General features: G+C 38.7%; 2 protein-coding genes across 3 annotated transcripts; both read right to left on the bottom strand.

Moving 5' to 3' along the window:
* Positions 1-1,163: 1,163 nt before the first annotated feature.
* On the bottom strand, positions 1,164-19,914 carry fbxo25 (F-box protein 25). Of its 2 annotated transcripts, XM_034143434.1 has the most exons (11): positions 17,612-19,914; positions 16,704-16,870; positions 8,059-8,162; positions 5,404-5,453; positions 5,201-5,293; positions 4,983-5,076; positions 4,496-4,680; positions 4,098-4,280; positions 3,562-3,705; positions 2,445-2,471; positions 1,164-2,003 (listed from the first exon to the last, which is right to left on the bottom strand). In XM_034143434.1, the coding sequence occupies exons 2-11, from the start codon at positions 16,829-16,831 to the stop codon at positions 1,914-1,916; spliced, it is 1,098 nt and encodes a 365-aa protein (XP_033999325.1). In that variant the 5' UTR covers positions 16,832-16,870; positions 17,612-19,914; the 3' UTR covers positions 1,164-1,913. The 2 variants fall into 2 exon arrangements, with proteins under 2 accessions (XP_033999325.1, XP_033999326.1); XM_034143435.1 differs by lacking the exon at positions 2,445-2,471.
* Positions 19,915-20,682: 768 nt separating this feature from the next.
* fam110c (family with sequence similarity 110 member C) lies at positions 20,683-21,924 on the bottom strand. Its single transcript, XM_034143436.1, has one exon. It carries the CDS (start codon positions 21,763-21,765, stop codon positions 20,707-20,709), a length of 1,059 nt encoding a protein of 352 aa, XP_033999327.1. The 5' UTR covers positions 21,766-21,924; the 3' UTR covers positions 20,683-20,706.
* Between the last annotated feature and the right edge of the window lie 1,312 nt (positions 21,925-23,236).

The following is a 23,236-nucleotide window of genomic DNA, read 5'->3' on the forward strand; positions in this document are numbered from 1 at the left end:
ATTTTTTGTCAAAGCACTTAAGATATTCATTGCTATCGGGATGTTAAGAGCATTCCATGGAATATAACAAAAAGTGTATCTCGAGCCGGTTTCTCAAACTTACCTACCCCACCTTTAAGAGACATGCACACATACAATTGTAGTAAACCAAAGTTGGCGTGGAAAAGGACATTTGAAGTTCTGTTATATTTGTATATCGTCTAGGGGGAATAACTCAAAGACAATCCCAGTGTCATGTTTAAATCCAATGCTGAATATTATTTATAGAAATGTGTAACGATGACCAGATTAAAGCCAAACTTTGTGTATGCTGGTTTCTTTAGAAAAGCAGTGAGTCCATGTACCTGGAAAGTGCCTTGTATCAATAGAATGACATCATGTGTTTGCTGTACATTTGAACTGAACCATGAGCACAAAGCTGCTGAACTCATCACAATGTTTATGCATGTGCAGGTGGATCGACCCAGCATGCACTTGTGCTGCATCAGCCAGTGAGACACTAACTGGTTTCCATTTACAATCCCTGGCAACCAAAAGCTTGTATGTGTGTGCAATGTTAACATTATAAAAACCTAGTGAGTTCTCTAATGCTGTTTCATATGTATATTTGATAGGACAGAGACAATGTCTTCATTTTTATTATGATTTCTTTTTAGGTGAGGTCACGCCACTGGTCTATGCTTTTTTTTTCCTTTCCTCTTTGTTTCAATCTGTCTGCTGAATGTGTTTGATACTGAAGTCTACTTTGATGCAGCCAAAACTGTTCACAGATACAGGTCCACAGATGCCTGTATCCTGTATTTAGTCATTACAACTGGGTCACACTTTCTCATCAGAATAGTGTCTGGCTCTAATTTATCCAACAAATTAAAGTCTGGAGTAAATGTAACCCTTGATTGAACAGCTGGTTTTACTGATACAGTGGCCAAAACATAGCATTTAAAGCCAGTTGCACAGAAAACAAAAACATACTTTTGTTACATCTTTACAGAAAATGAATGAGTATTAAAGAAAGACTATTAAGCATGAAATATTGCAAACTATTTTCATTGCTTTTTAAGGTAGCAAAACATTCATATCCATGGAGTGGAATCTACAGTTAAAACGAAATGAAGATAGTAAAAAATGATTCCCCGCCCCTTTTATAATAAAATGAACAGAAACATGTTTTTAGAAATATTTAATTATTTATAGCTAGTTCAATCCTGTCCCAAGTAAGTATTGAGACGTTAAATAATGATTACAAAAGTTGGAAGAAAGTTAAAAAATGTTTTCTTTCATAAATAATGTTTAACATTTTCTCTGGCAAAAGTACGCAGTAAAAACATGTCTAGCTAATGGAGTTTTACATAATTTTTCCTTCAATGTATAAAGAGCACAACAAGAATTCACTGAGGACAACATACAGTATGTAAACAGACATGCGTTCAGTTATTGCAGAACAATACCACCAAAACAGTACAGAGTAAAAAGCAGCTTAGTTTAACCACATTAAACGAACAATGAACACGAGTCATCTTAGTCTGCCTCAATGTAAATGTTGACAACTTAAAAAAACTCTTAAACATCACCACTTACCTACCATAAACATGCTGCAACTCCTTTTACATATAAATCTTTCACATTTTCACCTTACATTGACATTTTATTTTGTCTTTCCTCGATGAAGAACAGATTCTTTTAGCCAAGAAGACAAAATATTTGTGCAGCAGGAGGAATATTTCACCAATATTACACATTTAATATTTCCTTTTTCTAGTGGAAACCCTTGTGCGTAAAGAAATTAAGACATAAACAAGTAATCTCTTTCAGTTTAAGCCCTTTGTATTTCGGTAAATGACAAAAGAGTCTCGTGCACACTCGGTTTTGGAGAGAGTAAACGGACGCTTCGCTTGAAGATAAACATGGAGGGTTTAGAACTGGAAGAGTTCGATAAAGTGCTGCGGAGAAATGGGCATGAGGCAGCTGTCCGGATCGATGGCTGTGCACGGATGGCCACAGTCCTAAAAGACAGACAACAACATGTTAGAGAGAAGAGAGACAGAACCAGCAGAAACAGCAACCAGCACATACCAAGAACATGGAAGGACTTCTACACATATTTAGTGATGGATTTACTCATTTACTGGTGTGGTCTAATCCTGGACATTGGTATGCATGCACATAGATAAATATCTGTGTTAAACTAAATGACAACTGACAGTTTACTTTCAGACACGCTAACTCAACATTCAGATGAATTTATGAACTTCAAGAATGTGTGTGTCAGCGGAAAGAGCGGCACTGTTTGCTAAACACAACTCGAGCAAAATGTGATGACATCGAGGTAAACTGAGAACAGTACAAGACAAAAGCTAAACACACGGAAAAAAGATAAGTTATCATCAGATCGGAGACAAACCAGCAGCTGGCAGAACAGACAGGCGTGATGGGAAGAAAAGTACCTTTAATAACAAAGTCAGGTGGCGATCCTTTAAGAGTCAGGGAGAAGGGGAGCCAGGAAGGAAGGAGACAAGCAAGGAGAGGGAAGAGGTTAAACAGTACAGGGACCCAGCCAGGGAGGAAAACAAGACTGTGTGTGGTAGATAATCACAAGTAGGGGGGGGGGGGGGGGGGGGGGGGAGATATTTAAGGAAATGCTGCATTTTTAATCCAGGTACCATTAGTCAGATTAATAACTCAAACTCTGTTTTACACATGGTTACAAGTCTTATCAAATGTGTCAGTGAGTGTTTTTTTAATTTATTTTTTACCACTGACAGTTAAGTACAGTATGCATTAGCACATGAGATTTTAATTACATTTATGGACAACAAGGATAACCATCATCATCACCATTATCTTTTATGTTAAATAACTACTTAACATGTACATTTATGCATGTTTATGCATGAGTGTATACATGTATAATATACATGCTTTGTATATTTTGTATTACATATTTATTGTATTGTAACATTAAAAAGCAATAATGTTGTGTAATGCAGAGGCTTGAAGCCCAAGACACATTTTCCCACGCGACACTCAACTTTATCTTATCTTATCAGTGATAATGTATTCACTTATATATGTGAATCATTAATCCCTGTTGAATATCGAGAATATTGTTTTGAAATGGGATAATTTTTTTGTCCACTTGTGACTTTTCAATAGAGTCGGATTTCAAAGGTGAGCTAATGGCTGCCTGGGAAAACATTTTTTACACTGGTCTGATCTCTAACTACTCAAAGTAAAAAGGCAACATCTTCTTTTTTTCTTTTTACAGGAAGTCAAATTTGAACTGTAATATGGGTAAATGTGTAAAAAAATGTGAAAAAAAACATGTATAATTTAAGAGGTGATAAATGTCTCGGTTTTGCCTTCATTTACTGTTCAAACACTGAAAGGCAAAAGCTAAACTAATCAGTTAAATTTGGATTGATCTTATTGTTACCTAGTTTTAAAGTTTCCCTCCTACGTATGTAAAGCTTGTAATTTATTTAAAGAGTTTTAGCTAGTCATATGGTGTTTCCTATATGCCGCACATTTGGTTTTAAGTGTGTGTGTTATCTTCTGGTTTACCTGCCAGAAGAGGATGCTACAGTGTTTGCAGAAGTGCAGGGTGTCGCCGTACTGCTCCCTCATTGGATAATGTTTCCTCAAGGTGAAATACATCAGCTTCCAGTCCACATGATCACTTTTGGATAGGACCAAATTCTTACAGAACTGCATGTGAGTGGAAGGAAACACACAAAAAAAAAATTAAAACACAATAGACAGTGATGTTATTATAAATGGGACAAGTGAAATCACATATTATTTCGGACAATTTCTCAACCAGACCAACCCTGAGTATGTGTTATATATGATGTGTGTTTTTGTGTGTGCGTTTATGAGGGAATGAGAGTGAGACAGATCAATGTGAGAAAACTTTGGCTATTCTGCCCTCTAGTGGTCAAAGGGTGAACTATTTGGCAGCCATATCTTTGGATGCTTGACCATAAATTATTATTGTAAGTTTATAGCCTATCCCCTTTAAAATAATTTTTAAAATCCCACATTTAGCCTTAATTTCTCCTTGTGCATTGCTGATTAAACTAAATATGTTTTTCTCTCACCTGTTTGTCTGAGAAGTGGAAGTGGCAGAGTTTCTTCCACAGGATGCTGCTCTCACTGAGGCTCTGCAGAGTAGGCGTGGCCTGTCCCAGGTTAATGATGTCACAGGCATCAGATAACTTGCAGAGGATGTCGTTTTGCGTGTGTAGCGGCAATTCGTTGAATGACACACCATTGCAAATTTGCTGGGGAGACAAATAACAATGACACATTCAAATTCAAAGCTGGATTGTACAGCAATCCACTAGAATTATGCCATTCATACAAATATAAAGGATGCAAACCTACTTCACTAAGAGGCGTGTTGAGGTGTTTAGATTTCCTACACACAATGGAATTCACACATGCATACCTGTGCACGTCCACACACACACACACACAAACACCAGTGACCTTCTACCTTAGGGATGTGCAGGTTGTTGAGCTGCTGCTTCCATTCGTGAATGGTCTTTAGTCTGCACAACCAGATGTTGACGTTTCCCACGAGGACACACCTGCCGACATGAATGGCCAGACTGTGCAGTGTCGAGCTCAGGTCCTGCAGCAAATCCTTCACAAGGCGCGGGTTGTAGTGGTCGTCTAGAACTAGTAGAAAAACAAACAGAAAAAATCCTTCAGAAAATCGACACAAAATACCTTGTTTTTGTATCCTAAGATTAAAAATACCCTAAAACAAACATGTCTTTTAAAAGAACCACAGTTTTCAATTAACACTGCTGTATTTTAGACTCCCATATGCATTTCACACACTGTTTCAATTGGTTTTGGGGTTAGGCATTCAGTGCAATAATAATAAGGTCAATAAACAGTAGTCGTTACTTTTACAACCGCAACAAGAGTTTAAATTAGAGGCTAGTGGGCAACAAACATTCCTGAAATCTCCTTACCCTTTCGTACAATCTTCTCCAGTATATTAAAATAGTTTTTCTGAGCAGCTCCACTCAAATTGCGCAGCTGAGACCTGGCTATAAGCTGGAAAAGCTATAGGAGAAAAACAGAGTAAGACATTTAGTGAAGGAGTCGTTTGTTTATGTCACACCAGAACAAACAACGGAACAACAATTTCAAGAGGATTCTTAAATCAACACGTGTCTTCATTACTCACTTTTGCAACATAGTTGAATCTACTTAAGTCCTGAATGGCACTGGAAAAGTCTAGACGGTTGAGGGCTTCACCAAGCGTGCAGTATCCATGTCGCTGTGTGTTGAACATTAAAAACACAAATGTTTCTTTTTTATTAAATATTAGTTTATTTGAAAATAATACGGCTTCATGGGAATCGTTCTGGTAACAGCTGCAGCATTCACCTCTTTCGTGCTGCCTTTCTGCACATATATCCATTTATCTGTGAAAACAACTGGACAACGGGAAAGAACAAACACATTATTGATCCTTTCAAAACAGTATTAATTGTTTTGGTGTAAATGTACATACTTTTATTTGAGGTGGACATAGTATTATAACTCCCTGTGAAATGGAATGCAATCCAATCCAATAGCTTTGCAGTAAATACTGCACCATAAAACACCATTATAGCAAATCTTACATTCTGTCATCTTATTGACTCAAAACCTTTCAAAAAACAAACAATGGACACCATAACCTCCCCACATGTGGTATAATATTACTGTGGGGGAAACTTCTGAAGCAATTTGAGTCAGGACTCAGAGAGACGCGAGGAGAGCTGGAGCTTTGATGGCAAACACTGATGGTTTATCTGGAGCTTCGGCCGGAGAATTGACAAGACAGGTGGTGTGTCACGAGTTGACACAGCGGTTGCCAAACCAATTCTGAAAAACTCCTCTGCAGCTCGAGGTTTTAACTCGAGTGTAATAATCAACATTCTTTATCAGAGGGACTAAACAATTATGGACCCTGAATCTAACTAGAGTTCTCGTCCATAGAAAAGAATGTGCGCCAGGAAACCTTCGTCCCTGAACAGTAAACTACCTCATGCTCTGTCATAGACTGGCAACAACAATGCGCCCAAGCTGCTCCTCCTTAAGAGAGATAGCAGCAATACCCAAGGCCGTAGACCTATGCCGTGGGAAAAGAGACAGTGAGAGGAGAAAATGATGAACTGTGTTGAAGGTTGAATACCTAAGCAAATGATTCCCTAACAATTACAATAGATGTTATAGTTGTTATTATAGATGTTACTGTTAATGTTGTTATGATACTATTTTGTAAATCCTCTGTTTGTGCTTTGGGCGTTAAAATCGCAGAATTTATTTTTATATATAAGGATCTGAAGACATTTTAACGCTATTAAAACGTATTCAAACTTCTACAGTTCTTTATGATTAAAATGACACAGGGCTGCAATCAATGTTAAACCTTTTAACTGACCACAGCCATTGAAACCACAATAAACATAAACATGTCAAAAACTGGGGGAGGAGAGTGCAAACAGTGGCCTAATTCTTCAAAGGGGGGGAAAGGACAAAGCAAACAACCTGAAATGGTATTTGACCAGACTGACTTGTTTGAAGCTGAGCTGAACAGAGTGAACTGAGGTTGTATTTGCAGCCCTCAGCTAAAGTGGACAGCTGTTAACCTGCATACCAGGCAAATACCGGTTTAAATGGCTCTGTCACCTAAAGGCAGCACTTCACAGTAATAAGACTAAGGCTGGAGCCACACGAGAACGGTAACGGTTGTATCCGCTACAGTTCTCTACCTTATAGACGGTTCGGCCACACGAGGCCGACAGGGAAACGCAGATAACGATAACGGGTCCCAAGGTGGGTAGATCTGCGGACGAAACGCTCTGGGGGGCCAAACGGCTCCGTGTCTACGCCCTATACAATCATTTTCTGATAACGATGACGCAATGGCCCCGCCTCTCCCCACCTCTCCTGCTCACCCCCGTGTCACCCGCGTCATTGCTGATGTGTTTCGTCAACAACAACAACAGTTTTCCGAGTGTTTCGAGCCAGGTCCCGGTCTCTCGCAGGACAGTGCACCCAGCAGGGGCCTCCAGTAGACCCCCCCCCCGCACGGCAGAGTTTCCGTTAGCCGAAATCAAAAATTCTCCAGTCAAAATGTCGCTTATTGTTTAGGTGTCCTTTGACACTCAGGCAGTCATATCATTAGCTAGAACTAGCTAGATCTGATCGATATGGACATAAACGCGAGTGAAGTCTAATCGGACAGGAGAGAGAGATCAGAGATCAGCTGCTGCTGACGGAGAAAAAGAGCCCTGCCTCTCCCCACCTCTGCTGCTAAATCCATTGCGGAGAATTAACAGAAGGGCAACCATGGAGACCATGCTCGGAAGTCTTCTTCGCTGCTTTTGGTCTATTTTGTGGCGGAAGTACAGCGCCACTTACAGGCCAGGCATATGTACTACAGCGTCTCCAGCGGGTCGAGCGGTCTCGTGTGGAAGGACACGTTTCTGGTGCCTATTGCGTGTGGACGGAATACTTTTTTGATAACGATTTCAGTTTGTTTGCATTACCGTTCTCGTGTGGCTCCAGTCTAAGAATCACCTTTAGGGGAAGCAAAGGCAATAAAGTCACCTTTTGTTGTCTTTGTAACTTTCTACCTCATTGCAAGTTAAAAACCTGTTTAAGCAGAAGTCAGGAAGTTCTTCAGGTCAGATGTCGTTTAAAGTCATCATTTTCTTGTAATCAAACAAGTTTTAGTTACATTAAGTGTTTCCCACCAAAAAGCAATGTTTCAGTCCTAATGATCTTACAGAAGGGTTTATTGACAATTATGACTACAATGCTTCAGATTTGATGGGACCATCATATCCTTTGTATGTAAAGATCTTAACCTGCAAAGCATAATTGAATTAAATATGTTAAAAATAGGGTAGTATAAGTGAAACACCACAAACTAGAAGTCCTCCAGTAGAGTACAAGCACCTTTAAAATTGTGAAATTATAGCTTCCCTGATTGTTTTATATTATTTTTAAAAACACATGAAAGAGTGATTCTGTGTTGCTGAAACTCACACTGAGATTTGGTGTTATTGTTGTAGAGGTCCTTTTTCCTCTTTGCGGAGGCGAGCTCACACACTTCCCCAACAAACACATTCTCTTTGTTGTCACTGCAGAGCCTGTTGGACACAGAGGGCATGGGAAGAATTTGCATTAGAGAGTGACCAGTGCAACTGTAATACAATGTACAAAACCAACGAGAACAATAAGATAAGCCTGGAGCAAGTGACTCTTTCCTGAGGTCCTGAATGTCACTGCCATGGCATTATACTGTATGTATAACGTACGCAGTTCAAGAGCTGCAGTATTTTGTGGTGAAAAGGGCCAGGACATATACAAGTTTGAAATAATAATCCATCTCTTTTTGATATAGTACAATACAATACAAGTGACCAGCAAGAAAATAAACAATTGAAACATGAAAAAACCCAAGATTAAGGAGTACGTGTTGTTGTGTGGGTGGATGGGTTTTCTGTGTTTTAAGATTTAGAGGGGTGAGTAAAGAAAGTATTAACCATAAAAAAAGAGAAACATAACTACGATGCTCTTGGACGACACTCCTGGTTGGGCTTTAAGACGGTAAATCTGGGGCGGGTCAGGTCAGGACAGAGTTTCTATATATTGATCTTTTTTTTGAGGGCGGCAGTGGCTCAGTCTGCTGGTTCACATCCCGATCGGACCAAAAATAAATAAAAATGGGGTGAGCTGGTAGCTGGAGAGGTGCCAGTTCACCTCCAAGGCCACTGCCGAGGTGCCCTTGAGCAAGAAGATTGAAGATTGAACTTATTGTCATTACGTAGTACAGGTACTATGTAACGAAACGGTTTCTCTGCATTTGACCCATCCTAGTGTTAGGAGCAGTGGGCTGCCATTATGTACGGCGCCCGGGGATCTTAACATTTTGGCAGCTGACCTCAATTTAACTTAAATTGACATGGGAGACATGAAGTGGCTCAGTTCTAACAGAAACTCAAATGTAAGCATGTAACATGTGAGAGCATGTTACTATACTGGATACAGACTATACATAGGTGTGTATTTGTGAGGTTTTGTCCTAATTACTTGCTGTTTTCATTGAATTAAAATGAACCTGTCAGGTCATTTTAAGTGTTCATTTACAATCAACCTTTGTTCTCAAATGTTAAAAAAATAGATATCTGGATGTCCTACATCATCATATGATCTATTAAATCACATGTGTTTGTAGTTTATTTGCTCGCTATGCCTTTGGTAATGCAAACACATTTCTAAAGCAGAGTCTTTAGTAGTACAGCGGATAAGCACAACAATTGTGCATTTTATGAGAAAAGCATGACATTTCTAACATAGTTAGTGCATACCATAAGGTTTATTTTCAGATGTGGAGGGAAGTCAGATTTGACCTGTGAGGACCGTGAGAGGTCAAATCCAAGATGGCCGCCAGTCTCTCGGGTCAAATGTTCAAACACGTTTAATTTTGGAACCAAACATTGTAGAAAAACATTTAAGGTGTCATATCCAACTAAATTAGGGATACCCAATCATTTGATGATACTTTTGAGATTGCCAGAATTCAAGAAAATGCATTTAGGTGAAGATAAAGGTAGAAATTGACCAAAAATAAGCTGTCAATCAGTTGAAATTTGGTGTGTGTGTGTGTGTGTGTGTGTGTGTGTGTGTGTGTGTGGTCACCCAGCGCTAGCATTAATACAGAGACTGGAGGAATATGGCTTTACTTGGCACAGTCTGCATGCTGAAGCAAACATTTGTTTTTGTCTTCAAATACATACTTACATGATTGTGACGAGCATAATATTTGGTCCCCGCCCAACTCTCTAAGTGCTTGAACTCCGTGACAGGAGGATGAAGTATGTATAAATGGATGGAACTATCAACAAAACAACAGCGTTTTATTCCCCAATGTCATATTTAATAGAAAAATAATGATGCACCACTTATTGGAGAAAGAAGAATGGGGAACAGAAAGGTTTAGAGAGGGACAACATGCTGAAACCTTGCAACTTCAGTGCCAGAGAAAAAAGGTACTGTGAGTACACTTGTGGTTATTGTCCTCATGTTGCACATAGAACATTCAATTAAGATGTTTACCGCATGTGGGCAAAAATCCATCAATTTTCTAAAACTTGTTATATCCTTAGAGTCATTTAAAATGAGTTTTTTTCTCCATGCCATGGAGTCTAAATGGGTAAACCTTTGTATTTGTAATTGTACAGCCATGCTAGGACAAACAAATCCCCTTTGCCAATGTTCTCTCTGCACTCTCTGTCACACACACAACATACATAACCCTTTCTTTGCATGACCTCTAAATGTCCATGTGAGCCACTAAAGAACAGAAAAAAAGCTGCGCTACCTTGGCTTTATAGGTGGACAGGCAGGGAATCGAACCCCAACCCTCTATAAGTGGAAAGGGACAGCGGTGAACCTTATAGTTGAGTGCAGCCCTTTGTTAACAGCGAGGGTTAAGAGAGCTGTTTGTGCTCTACATGGAACTGTTTTCCATCTCCCTCTTTGGTTTACATTATTATTATTATTTTTCTATTAAATATGACATTGGGGAATAAAACGCTGTTTTGTTGATAGTTCCATCCATTTATACATACTTCATCCTCCTGTCACGGAGTTCAAGCACTTAGACTTAGAGAGTTGGGCGGGGAACAAATATGATGCTCGTCACAATCATGTTAGTATGTATTTGAAGACAAAAACAAATGTTTTCATCAGCATGCAGACTGTGCCAAGTAAAGCCATATACCTCCAGTCTCTGTAGTAATGCTAGCGCTGGGTGACCATAAATCCACTGGAATATACCACACACACATTTTGCAAATTTCAACTGATTGACAGCTTATTTTTGGTCAATTTCTACCTTTATCTTCACCTAAATGCATTTTCTTGAATTCTGGCGATCTCAAAAGTATCATCAAATGATTGGGCATCACACACACACACACACACACACACCACACACACACACACACACACACACACACACACACACACACACACACACACACACACACACACACACACACACACATCACACACACACACACACACACACCACACACACCACACACACACACACACACACACACACACACACACACACACACACACACACACACACACACACACACACACCTTATTTTTGGTCAATTTCTACCTTTATCTTCAACTAAATTCATTTTCTTGAATTCTGGCGATCTCAAAGTATCACCAAATGATTGGGCATCCCTAATTTAGTTGGATATGACACCTTAAATGTTTTTCTACAATGTTTGGTTCCAAAATTAAGGAGAAGGGTCCAGCTGCGGCCGCGGCAAGTACAAGACACTACACGACACGCCCCCTACACGACACGCCCACCTGACACGACACTACGGTGGCTGAGAGACATTACCGTACATGGCAGATTAAAAATGAATTGCAAATGTTATTGTAGCATTTTAAGCAACTATTAGGCAAATAAATTAATAACCTAGTCTATCCGTTTGAGACACAACAGTATAACTTTCAACCCAAATCATTTTGTCAACAAACGGTGGTTTAGTAAACTTTTTTTAATATATAAAATAGGTATTAATGAGATAATCTATTAATTATGTTTGTCTAACTGCTACACATGTATTTATAAATAAATGTAGATATTTGTGAACATCTAAATATAGTTGTTAAAGGTTTTAAGATATACATAATCACATCATGGGGTCATTAAGGACCAAATTAGGAGGGCCAGTCAGGCCACTAATGAGCTCAATCATTCACATGTGTTATTATTACTTTATAAATTAAAAGTACTAGGGGTCTATTACAAAACCTTTGAAGGAATCGTCATGCATTCTGAATGTTTCTGTACTTTAAAAACATCATGGCTCAAGATCCTGTTCTTGTTTAAGATTATTCATACTCATTTGTGAATTTAACATCCATATTCACTCAAAACTGAAACAACACCAACATTTTTTTTTAAAGCATTGCAGGCCTAAAGCTCCACGTCAGTGACCTATATTTTAATTTCTTCCATCAAACTTTAAAAATGGCAAACAGCATGTTTTTAAAGATTTAATCTTTTAAGAAACAAAATATCAAATTTGAACAGAAGGGTTTAAAAACACGTTTTTAATGCAAATAAACTTGAAACATAAACCTATTTGTCATTTCAAAATTCACTTGTATTGTCTGCGTGAAAGGCACAGTAGGCTATGAGCGAATACATATCAACATTACAAAAATGACAAAGTCGTACAATATATACCATGTGCTACTGTCTAGGATTAAGTATGATGAGACTTTTTTTAAGGAGGGACCCCAGAGCCAAGGGCAGGCCGAGCAGACCGCCTTCTCCCGCCGCAGGCTTCCCCGGTGATGGGCTCCGTGTAACAAGTCCCCTCAGTCTGTGCGGGGAGCTGCACCACGGTGATGCTGCTGTCATCGCTCGCCTCTCCTCCGGTGGTGCCCTCGGCTCCCTCCGCCGCCACACTGCCCAGCACACTGGAGATCACTAATGTCTCTCAGCCACCGTAGTGTCGTGTCAGGTGGGCGTGTCGTGTAGGGGGCGTGTCGTGTAGTGTCGTGTACTTGCCGCGGCCGCAGCTAGACCATATTGAAATTAAGCGCGTTTGAACATTTGACCCGAGAGACTGGTGGCCATCTTGGATTTGACCTCTCACGGTCCTCACGGGTCAAATCTGACTTCCCTCCACATCTGAAAATAAACCTTATGGTATGCTCTAACTATGTTAGAAATGTCATGCTTTTCTCATAAAATCCACAATTGTTATAATATGAGAGCTTATCCGCTGTACTATAGGTGTTTCCCGAGGTCTTAAACAAACTATATCTCTGTTCAGAGTGCTATATTTCTGAAAACTTGCAAGATTGTCTTCTTATACGGGTAAATTAAATGTAATAAAGCTGTACTAAGATCTATTCCTCTGTTAATAGACATTCTGTAATGACCTTTGACAGATCAAAGGGTTCACTGACTGGTGATTGACTCTCCAGGCATTAATAATCCATTGGCTGAAGTTCAGCACCCAACTGGCAACACTTCTAACTCGGGCAGCAAAACATACATGTCAGCTTACTATACTGGAAAATCATAACTTTAACATGTTATTAATTGTTGTTTTATTATTTACAAATTCTAAACTGGGATGATTTGGGCCCCACAAAAGCCCCCAGATTAAAGGGTTTTTGTTATAGTGAGAATTCAAGGGTTATGTTCTCTTACCAAAAATGATGACTCACAAACTGGGCGATTTCAATACACATGCTTTTGGATTTAAAAACTAATACATTTTTCCCTCCGGCATAAGAGAAGGCAAGGCTTTGATTGACCGACTGTGAAGACAACAGATCGGGGTGAATGGGCTCCACAGTAATCCTTTCGTCTCTATCCATTTATCCAATTCCACATGCCTACACACAAACACACATGCAAGCACAGCAATGCCACAGTGCATTACAAGTGAGGAATGCAATAATAGCCTGATTTTTTTAACACAGGTGGCACGCAGAGCATCGGCCTCCACAGAGCCAAGACATTACACAGCAGCAGGAATGTTCAGAGGGATTTGTGGATATTTAAACTATATCCTGAAATACATAGCTAAAAAGGCTGAGGGCTATGTAGGAAGTCAACAGGGAAGAAAACAAATATGTGGCTGAAATTAAGCTGTTATACTTCGCTTACTCACTTTAAGAGTGAGGCATTCAAGTTACATTTATTTCATGCAAGATGACTTAACAATCAAGGCATTTCCTACCTTGTCAGATAAAATAATCTGTCACGGAGATTGATAGAAAAGTAAGAGCCAAATACTAGCCTACACATTTTCTTGAGTGTTAAAGACGAGAGATAAGAAACAAATGTATTAATTAAACGTATGAATTCTTCAATTAAATGATTGTGCCTGATCAGACACATAGGAACATAAGAATGAAATGAAAGAGTACAAATATTAAGTGAATAAGAAGTAATACTAACACCAGTGTCTTAAAGAATAAAGATAAAAGAAGTAAAATAGAAAAGTAGTATTGCGTATGGTATTGAAAGTAGTATTGATAATGATATTAAAAAAGTAATAACGTGTAATTTTGCACATGATAATGACACTAGGTGATAGAGGTTTGTTGACATGAAGAGATACATTATGATGAATTACTTCTGGTACACAGCGTACCATGCCAGTGGCTATCATGTTGCCTTTCTTTCTTATGTGTGTCTGCACCTCTGCTGCATGATGTCACTGGCCTTTTGAGCGAGGCTGCATTTGGAGAGCGGCCAATGTGGACGGATGATGTCATTATCTATTGTCTGATGGTGTGTCTGTTTAGTGAAAAGACTGCTGACAAGCTAACGTGGCACTGTGAGGTACTGTAAATGATTGATCCATAGAAGAGGCAACACTGACTTGAGGGAGATATCACCCACTGTTAACCCCCTCAGCACCAGCAGGACAGCAACATCCTGCTCGCTGTTTACTTGCTTGTGTACTGGATAGATTATATTGCTAAACCTGCTAAATACGGCAAATTCAAACTAAGGTAAAACAACCCCATCATTACTCTCACACACACACTCACAGATAGAAACACACCTACCTAAACAACAAACTTGTGACTTAAACTTGTGCCTTTTATTTGATTGTTAGTTCTTTTACTTCTTTAACTTCTACAATTTTACTTGTTAGTACTTCAAAATACATGTACTTTCGTAGTATTCGTTCCCAATGAAGGCAAGAAAATCCAAAAATACTAGATTTTCTTCAAGAATTTAAGGCAACACAGGTGAATAATTGATATACAAATAATCCTTTTCGAAATTAAAATTAAATTAAGAAGGCAAACATTACAGTAGGCTCGATTGTGTTTCCAGATACTTTCCCGCAACCACAATTTCACTTTATATATTGTTTTGAAATATTATCTCGCAATATAAAGTCAATCATGAAGCCAAAACATTAACAATTACCACCAATAATGACATTTGCAGGTTTAGTCAGTGTCACTGTATAACAACAGGTTATATATATAATATGAAGGTTGGACAAGTTGATTGATATGTGTGCTAATTGACTTCAAGAATGTGTGTGTGTGCTTTGAGGGGATAGTTCGATAAGAAAGTGAAATCAGTACACACACGAACACCCAACCTCAAAACTTCAGACTCTGATTCACATGAGGTAAAAAATCATGTCACACGTCAACTCAAAAACATTTCCTCTGTGCTGTTTTTACTCCACTTTTTTGTATATTTATCTTCTCTTTAGCAGGATACACTGACAAGTTGTTCTTGTAAAATTAGCCTCTTGAGTCCAAACCCAGCCCTGCCCTTGATTGTGTGTTGCCATTACGCCCCTTTGGCAATAACAGGCTGCAATTGTGAGATACAAATTTCATCAAAGTTTCTCCACTATAGCCCTAATAAGAATTGGCTCAATCATTTTTCTTTCTGGCACCAAGTAGACGTGACCTTATCAATCCACACTCACCACTGTATTTATACTGACACCATACCACTCTTCCCTTTTCCCTGTAACAGTTTTGACAACTAAGTCAACGATTACAGTGACCCATGGCAGCTCTAATCAGTAGTTAGACACACATTTAAAACAAGAGATGGATGTCTGATAAACTCGATTCTGAGTAAACTCCAATTCTTATGGGCTAAGAAAGAAATCCAATATACAGACCCCGAGGGGGAAAAAAAATTGCTTTTCAGCTGTTTTTCATGTTCTAATGCGACTCGAATATTTGCATTTTTGAGGGCACAATGATATTTAACATAAATAGTAAATACTTTATTTGATTATATCTGATTACATGCTGTGCTCTGAATACCGCTCAGTTCTTTTTACAGTACAGTTGTCCTTAGTGTCATTCAATAAAGCTAAATGTGAGGCTCTGCGACATATTACTATAAAAGCAGAGGGCTGGACGATTTGGTTAAAATCAATTAAAAAAAAAAACGACTCAAGAAGTAATCCGCACCATGGGTTATGATAAGGTGCTCATCAGTGGAAGTAAACTTGAAAGTCAGGAAAAGTGTTGCACTCTCTGGCTCCTTATGCATATTTTGTGTCATCAGAATGAAATAATTGTAAACTTTTTACCTACTTTCATGGTTAAAATCATAATGTTAACATATATTACATATTACATTCTGTAATCAAATTGGTATCCAAAGAACTGTGTTCTACTGCTAATACAATCTGACAAAACTCACTAATTTAATAGTTTTCAATTACATTTTACTCCGACTCATTACTTTGAAGGGCAGCACATTTGACTCATTATGGTCCTATCATCAAGATATGACACCTCTAAAAGTAAATAATCCATGTCCATGTGTATATCCATGTCTTCCAGACTTAGGATATACTACGTTCTCGGCACTGCATTGAAAGCATCCGGGTGCTGAGGACTTCAGAGAAAAAAATAGTTTTATACTTAAATTAAGTTGCATTTGTTTACTGAGGATCTAATTTTATCTTCAAATCATATACGCAGTCAGTAAAATGTTTATGTAACCTGATAGAATACTGACTCCATCACCATTGAGGTATGACAATGCCATTAAGGGCAGATAGATGACTAAGGTGAGCGAGTAATGATACAAACACAAATAAATGTGAATATAAAATGAACCTTACGCTTTCAAGTCTATTTCTTTGTTGTTATCTTCCAACTCATGTCCATAGAAGATAATCCTTTTCCAGCCATCATCTGTCTTTTTCCAGCTCCATCCAGGTGACCTCCAGTCCTTGCCCAAGAAAGGCATTTTAGCCGGGGGGGAAGTGAGCAGAGATGGTCGCTGCAACTTCAAACACAGAAGAAGAGGCAGAATGTATCTTAATGCTCTAGGTCTATGGTAGCAAAGAAAAAAGAAACTTAGTACCAAATAGAGAAATATTGTCACTGCATAACATATATTTTGTTATTTTCTGATTTCTATGGGTTCAATTATATTTATGTTGCACACATTCAATTCCCATATTTAAATTATATGCAAAATGTGTTTTTTGTTCAAATTAGTTTAGCAACATTTTCTGTGTGAAGAAAGCTCTATGGACACAATCCCTGGGAAGAGAAGAAAAGAAAAGAGCCCCTTGGAACCATATATTTCCGTGGCTGAATAAAGAATCTTATTATTATGGCCTGTCATTCGTGCAAAAATAATCACTCTGCAGTCTACCACTACCTGTTATGGTTTATATGAAGCTTGACAACAACTACCAACAATAGTGCCATTGGATTTATAAACGCTACACAGTCTATATTTAGTATGTTATCACGATAATAAGGGTAAACACTGGTATGCAAAATAGCATATTAAGCCAAATTGCTTAAAAAACACACCTGACAACGAAAAACACGCATTTAATTTGAGTATTTAAAAAATAACAGCATTAGCAAACGCTGCCCAAGTCGTTTATCGCAAAAATGATGAGAAGACAAGCTGTCAGTCGGTTCAACGCGTATATTTACGAGAGGAGGAACATCAATAATCTCAACTACAATATAACAGAGCTGAACATTTGTGCAAAAAGGCAAAACAAACCTTTAGCGACTGCTTTATTTGTTGTCTCTTCAGCTTCTGCTTCTTGTCCTCTGACTGCCGTGTTGGAAATATTGACGGAAGTAAACACAGTGCGCACTCTGGGGTCCAGTGCTCTCTGATTGGACAAAACTCCGGTATTTATCTTGTTGCTACCAAGAATGGCGATGCTGATTGGCTGAATGGTGCTGTCAATCATTTTCAATTTTTTGTATCCATTCAGCTTTGTTGGGGCTTTCTTCTGCACGTGACAGAGGACTGCGCACATGTACTTATGTTTTGATTTTGAAATGGGGGATGGGAACAAACCACTGGACTTTTGTGTGAGTAATGAGGATATATTCATCGAGTCTTTTGCAACAGCCCCACATTTCAGACCTCACTGGTATTAATTTACAGGTATTTAATATGGGTACCTTCTTCTGTTGTGGGCACTTTCTGCTCTGATGTCCATATGCAGGAGTATCATTGTACACTTTATTGTGAGTTGGCTTACCATAGTCTGTTTAATTCTCACATTTGATTATGCTCTTAGTAGTTGGTTAAGTAGTAGTTGTATTTAGTAGCTAACGTTTGTTGGAAAAAAATGTGCATATTCATAGCTTTGGGATTTTAAGAGATAGTTGTCATTTTCAAATATGACAGTTTAAACAGGTTACTTAAATGTTGGTGTAAAGCCATAGCAGACGCAATTGAATGCTCGATGCAGATTATTTTATGTATATAAAACACATCTTTGAATATTAAAGGTGTGAGGCCAAACGAGGCCTGACTGGCACTGTCTTTATATTTAATTGTTCCTGTGTTTTTACATGTCATTACTCTCCACCTATCACTTCTCAAGTAAGTCAAGACTCACAGTATTCAAACCCAATTCAAATACTGTATCATAATTTTAATGGCACAAGTAAAACATCTCACGTCCACAACATTTATGTAAGCTCATCTGAGGGACAAAGTCTGCAGCCAAAACATTCGTTTTGTTTAGTTTTATTTGTCTTCCTAAAAGTAACTCCAAATACTATTACATATAATACGTACCTCGAAAATGGTTTATATGTTGTTATTGTTCCTCTGGGCATATGTGTTAACAGTGCAGTCAAAAGTTTAGTATGCCTGGACTGTGACTAGGTTCAGTCCTGCTACAGTAGTAGATGCTGCCCTCTTTTGGCCAAATATATTACATTAAAAAAACACCTCAAAGCAGTATGGTATTGTTTATTCCTTTCATCCGCTTTTTTGATACACGTATTTAGTATTACTGTGTATAAAGTCAATCAACAGTTTACTTGTAAGAAAAATAATAATTGTATTTGTGTAGCAAAATGTACAGTACTTGAATATAAAACACAAGTTACACAGGCAGCAGCAACACCAGTCATTAGTGTTGGAATAGTATTAACAACAATTTAACATAATAAAATCCCAATATTAGTATAAAATGGAGCCACTGTAAACCAATCCCCTCCCCCACCCTGGTCAATCGTTTTTTTGATCTGATAGAAGATGACATTTGCAAGCCTACAGGAATGAATGCACACAGTGTTCATTTTCAGTCAGTCATCACACATTGCGCACTCACGGTACATTTCTGTAGGTTGAACCACATGTGAAACGTTGAATCAGTAGCTTTACGTTCTGGTGGCAACATACAAGAAGAGAGGGCATGACATGACTTGTCTTGAGGGGAAATAGTCAGCCAGGCTCCTGGAAGAAGTAAAGGCGTGTCTACAACATAGGTGCAGCAGTATCAACCCACATATACTCTACACCTACTTATTGTTTGCTTCTGAGTGTGTGAGAGAAAAACAGAGTGGGGATTAACTCAGTTTAACACTAACAATTCACAATAGTGTCTGTTGCTTCCCCCCCCCCCCACTCATGTTACTGCTTCTGCTCAGCTTAAAAAAGGGCTAAAGACAGAAAGAGAGGAAAAGTGTTAAAGAAACAAAGCAGACAGAGATTTGAAGGGAAGTGGAGATACACGTACATCGGGTCACTGGATTTAAGCCTATCAGGTTATTAGGTACATTCCTCTCACACAGAACTCACAGACAAACTCTTTAAGTCTGTTAATGGAACACAACTAAAAACTAACAGCTTTTATGTCTGGCTGCAGTTACATTTAATGATTTACCAGTGATGTTTGTGTCAACAAGAAACCCTTGATCCTAACAACATCAATGTGTGGTGTGTGTGTGTGTGTGTGTGTGTGTGTGTGTGTGTGTGTGTGTGTGTGTGTGTGTGTGTGTGTGTGTGTGTGTGTGTGTGTGTGTGTGTGTGTGTGTGAAGGAATGTACACCTTTCACCTGGAGAGAAATGGTAAGTGCACTCATTGGATTATGATCTTAAGAAGCAGGTTACATAAATTATGATTCAAGGGCACATGCTTGTCGTGACCTAAAGACCCTGCAGAGGAACATCATTTCAACAGTACCATCTCCAAGCCTTCATTTAGAAGGCCTTTTATAAATGGTATATACGCTTTTAAATGGATAATATACCAATTACTAATGTTTTATAGAATGGTTATTTAAAAACATTGAGTTGCCAGATTGTGATTGAATGATGATTACTTAATAGATTAACACATTATTCGGGATTTAGTAATGGATTAAATGGTTATAGCAACATCTGAGAGTCATTTAAAACAACAGAAAGGGAGAACATCAGCTAAATGGAATTTTTCCAACCTGACAACCGAACATTAGCAGCTTTTAACTCACGTTAGGTTAATGACTATGTATTTACCATTGCAAAACATCAATAACAATTTATGGTAGGAACTCCGTAAGTGTTTTAACGATTTATTTAGGCCAAATTATTTATTTCAATTTAAGAAATGGAAAATATGATGTGTATCAGTGGAGATGAGTGTTTTTGCATTTTTGGCCAGTGTTTTTTACTCCCTGAAGCATTTGCTGAAATTGGCACACACTGACCTTATGCATAAAAATGTAAGAAAACAACAAATGGGCACACACACACACACACACACACACACACACACACACACACACACACACACACACACACACACACACACACATGGATAAGTATTCACCTCATCCAAACACACCAACTACTAAGCAGTTATCTCAATCGAGGTCTCTTAATTTTTGCCCAGTCTCTATAGCATTTTTGCAGCTGTACAGCCATTTGATGATCCTTGCATTGCGCTCAATAACTGACGTCCCTTGACTTATCTTTTCATGTAACTCTTCTTCCATTAATCCATCGCTGTCACCACTGTTCTTGGAGAAACCATCGTCTGACGTAGAGGTGCTAAAACTCCGGATGTTGATCTGAATTTCAGCTGAGCGTGAAGAGAAGTTATCTTTCCCAAATGAGTCAATAACATCACTGCCCAGCCCACAGTACTTGAAAAAATGATCAAAGTCTGTGAAGTTTTTGGAGTACCTGGAGCTGATATCAGAATGAGAACGGCTGACCCCTTTGCCAGACCTCCTTTCAACCTCAGGAACTGTTAGGAGACCAGCAGAATTCTTCGAAACCCCACCTGTCACCTTTGACCCAGACCCACTGTTTTCTTTGCTGTGTTGCCCTGCTTGTCCATTCCTCCTCCGCTGGGATAGAGAGGTTTCTACATATGAGCTGCATTCCTTTACTGTTCCCACAGGTGTTGTGATTGTTTCCTTGTCACCCTCAGCTTCACACTCCTTATCTGTGGCCTCAGGTAACAAAACATTTTTACGCACGGAGCTCTGCAGCAACCTACGTGTTATGTGGTGTTTTCGGTCCAATGTTGACCCTCTCAGTAAATCACACTTCTGTCTGTAGAGCATAATAGAGTCTGGTCGTTTTTTGGAGCTGGACCGACGTACCTGCCCTGGCGAGCTGGTGATTTGTACACCACATGCAGTCTCTCTGGAGTTACTCCCTGTGACACGATTCCCACCACGGTTCAAGCTCCGGATAGAAGACCCAGTGCTACTCACAGAGGCGGATCCAATACTGATCACTGGCGCCTGAGTAGAGTGGACCACCTTTTCGCTTTTGACATATTTCAGTTTGCTTGCAGCTAGCCTCTCCACAGCACTCATGCCTCCTTTTGTCTCACTCTCCAATTCCATTTGTTTTCGAAGGTATTCAGGACCCTTCTCCAAGATTTTTGTGGTATCACTGGTTGCTTCCATTGTGGACTAAATGTAAGACAAATATGTTATTTCCAAAGAGTAGTAATCCTTTTGCGTGCGGTCTCTCCGGTGTTAGAGCTAACAGATTCCATTCAAGTCTGTTCTTTGCCTGAGCACGTATTATAACAGGAGACTTCACCTTGTCTGGTCTAAGACACATCACATTACCCCACCCATCCTGCAGGTTTTAACCAAACACAAGCCTGTTCAAAGTACACCTGATGGTGTCACAAGAGAGAACAGTGTAAGCTGACACTGCTCCAGGTTTTTTTTCTCTCTTGTTCTGGAGGAAATGTGGGCCTTTATCCTTATTGCTCAATACAGTAAAAATGTTACACGATCTCCAACCATAAAAACTTGTTTCTGTCTTACATAGTAACCCCTTCAACAGTTATCAACTTATTTACCAGGGAAAGTGACTCATCAACAAGGCTTGCCGCTCAATATAGTGCACATATTGTGCTATAAATGTTTGCCTTGGCCTTTTCATATCAATATACTGTTTGTATATATATATTTCCAACTGATATTGTTTAATGCGGTTAGATCCCAGCCATTATATGTCAAAACACATCTACTCTATAAAATATTCCGACATGTGTCCATCAGTCATGAAATAAACCACTGATAATAACTTTTGTCCAAGGTTCATTAGATCCTTAAAGTCACAATCATAAAACCAGAGTGCTAATTTGACATGTTTGCAGTCAACCAGTGTGTTCCCTTTGTCTTCATGTCCCATTTTAAGGTTATAAACTAGGAATTCACATAAGGTCAAAGTAACCGCGCAAGCATTTATAAGATACAAACCAGATTCAAACATTACCACATACTTGTTAAAATAATGACTGCACAATGAATAATAAATGGTGAAAAAATACTACCACTACTGCACTACCAGACCATAAAATAAATCCACAAAAGTTCATTAAAAACATAAAATTACCAGTGATTATTGCAGATCTCGTGTGTAGTATTACATTCCAGGTCCTGACTCACATTCAATCTGCCTTGAATCCATTCCAATTATCACTACTTAATCACAGTTATTGTTTTTTTTTAAATATGTTTTTGAAGTTTTCCTTTTATGTGAAAACAAAAGCCTAATAATCCCGGGAAAGACATGCAGCAAAAGACAGCAAGTAACATTTGATCTCGGACCGCTCCGGTAAGGACTCAGCCTTTGAACATCGGGTTCCCGTTCTTTCCTGCCAAGAAAATGTCAAAATGCACCAATATTTCTCTTCTCGAGCCCATTCACTTGCTGAGTCCATTTGATGAAATGTTTCTTGACAGTAGACTGTCATTCAAGATTTACATGCAACATTTGACTTTTAGAATTTAAGGATATCTATTTAAAAAGTTTTAAAGTATATTTTCCAACCATTCTTCAAACTATTGTGCAGTGAGCCTTCATGGCCTTCCTTGACTATGGAGATATTCTCTTTGGTCATGCATAGTGCATTAAGCT

The sequence above is a fragment of the Trematomus bernacchii genome, unplaced genomic scaffold, assembly GCF_902827165.1.
Source record: "Trematomus bernacchii unplaced genomic scaffold, fTreBer1.1, whole genome shotgun sequence".
Taxonomy (NCBI): domain Eukaryota; kingdom Metazoa; phylum Chordata; class Actinopteri; order Perciformes; family Nototheniidae; genus Trematomus; species Trematomus bernacchii.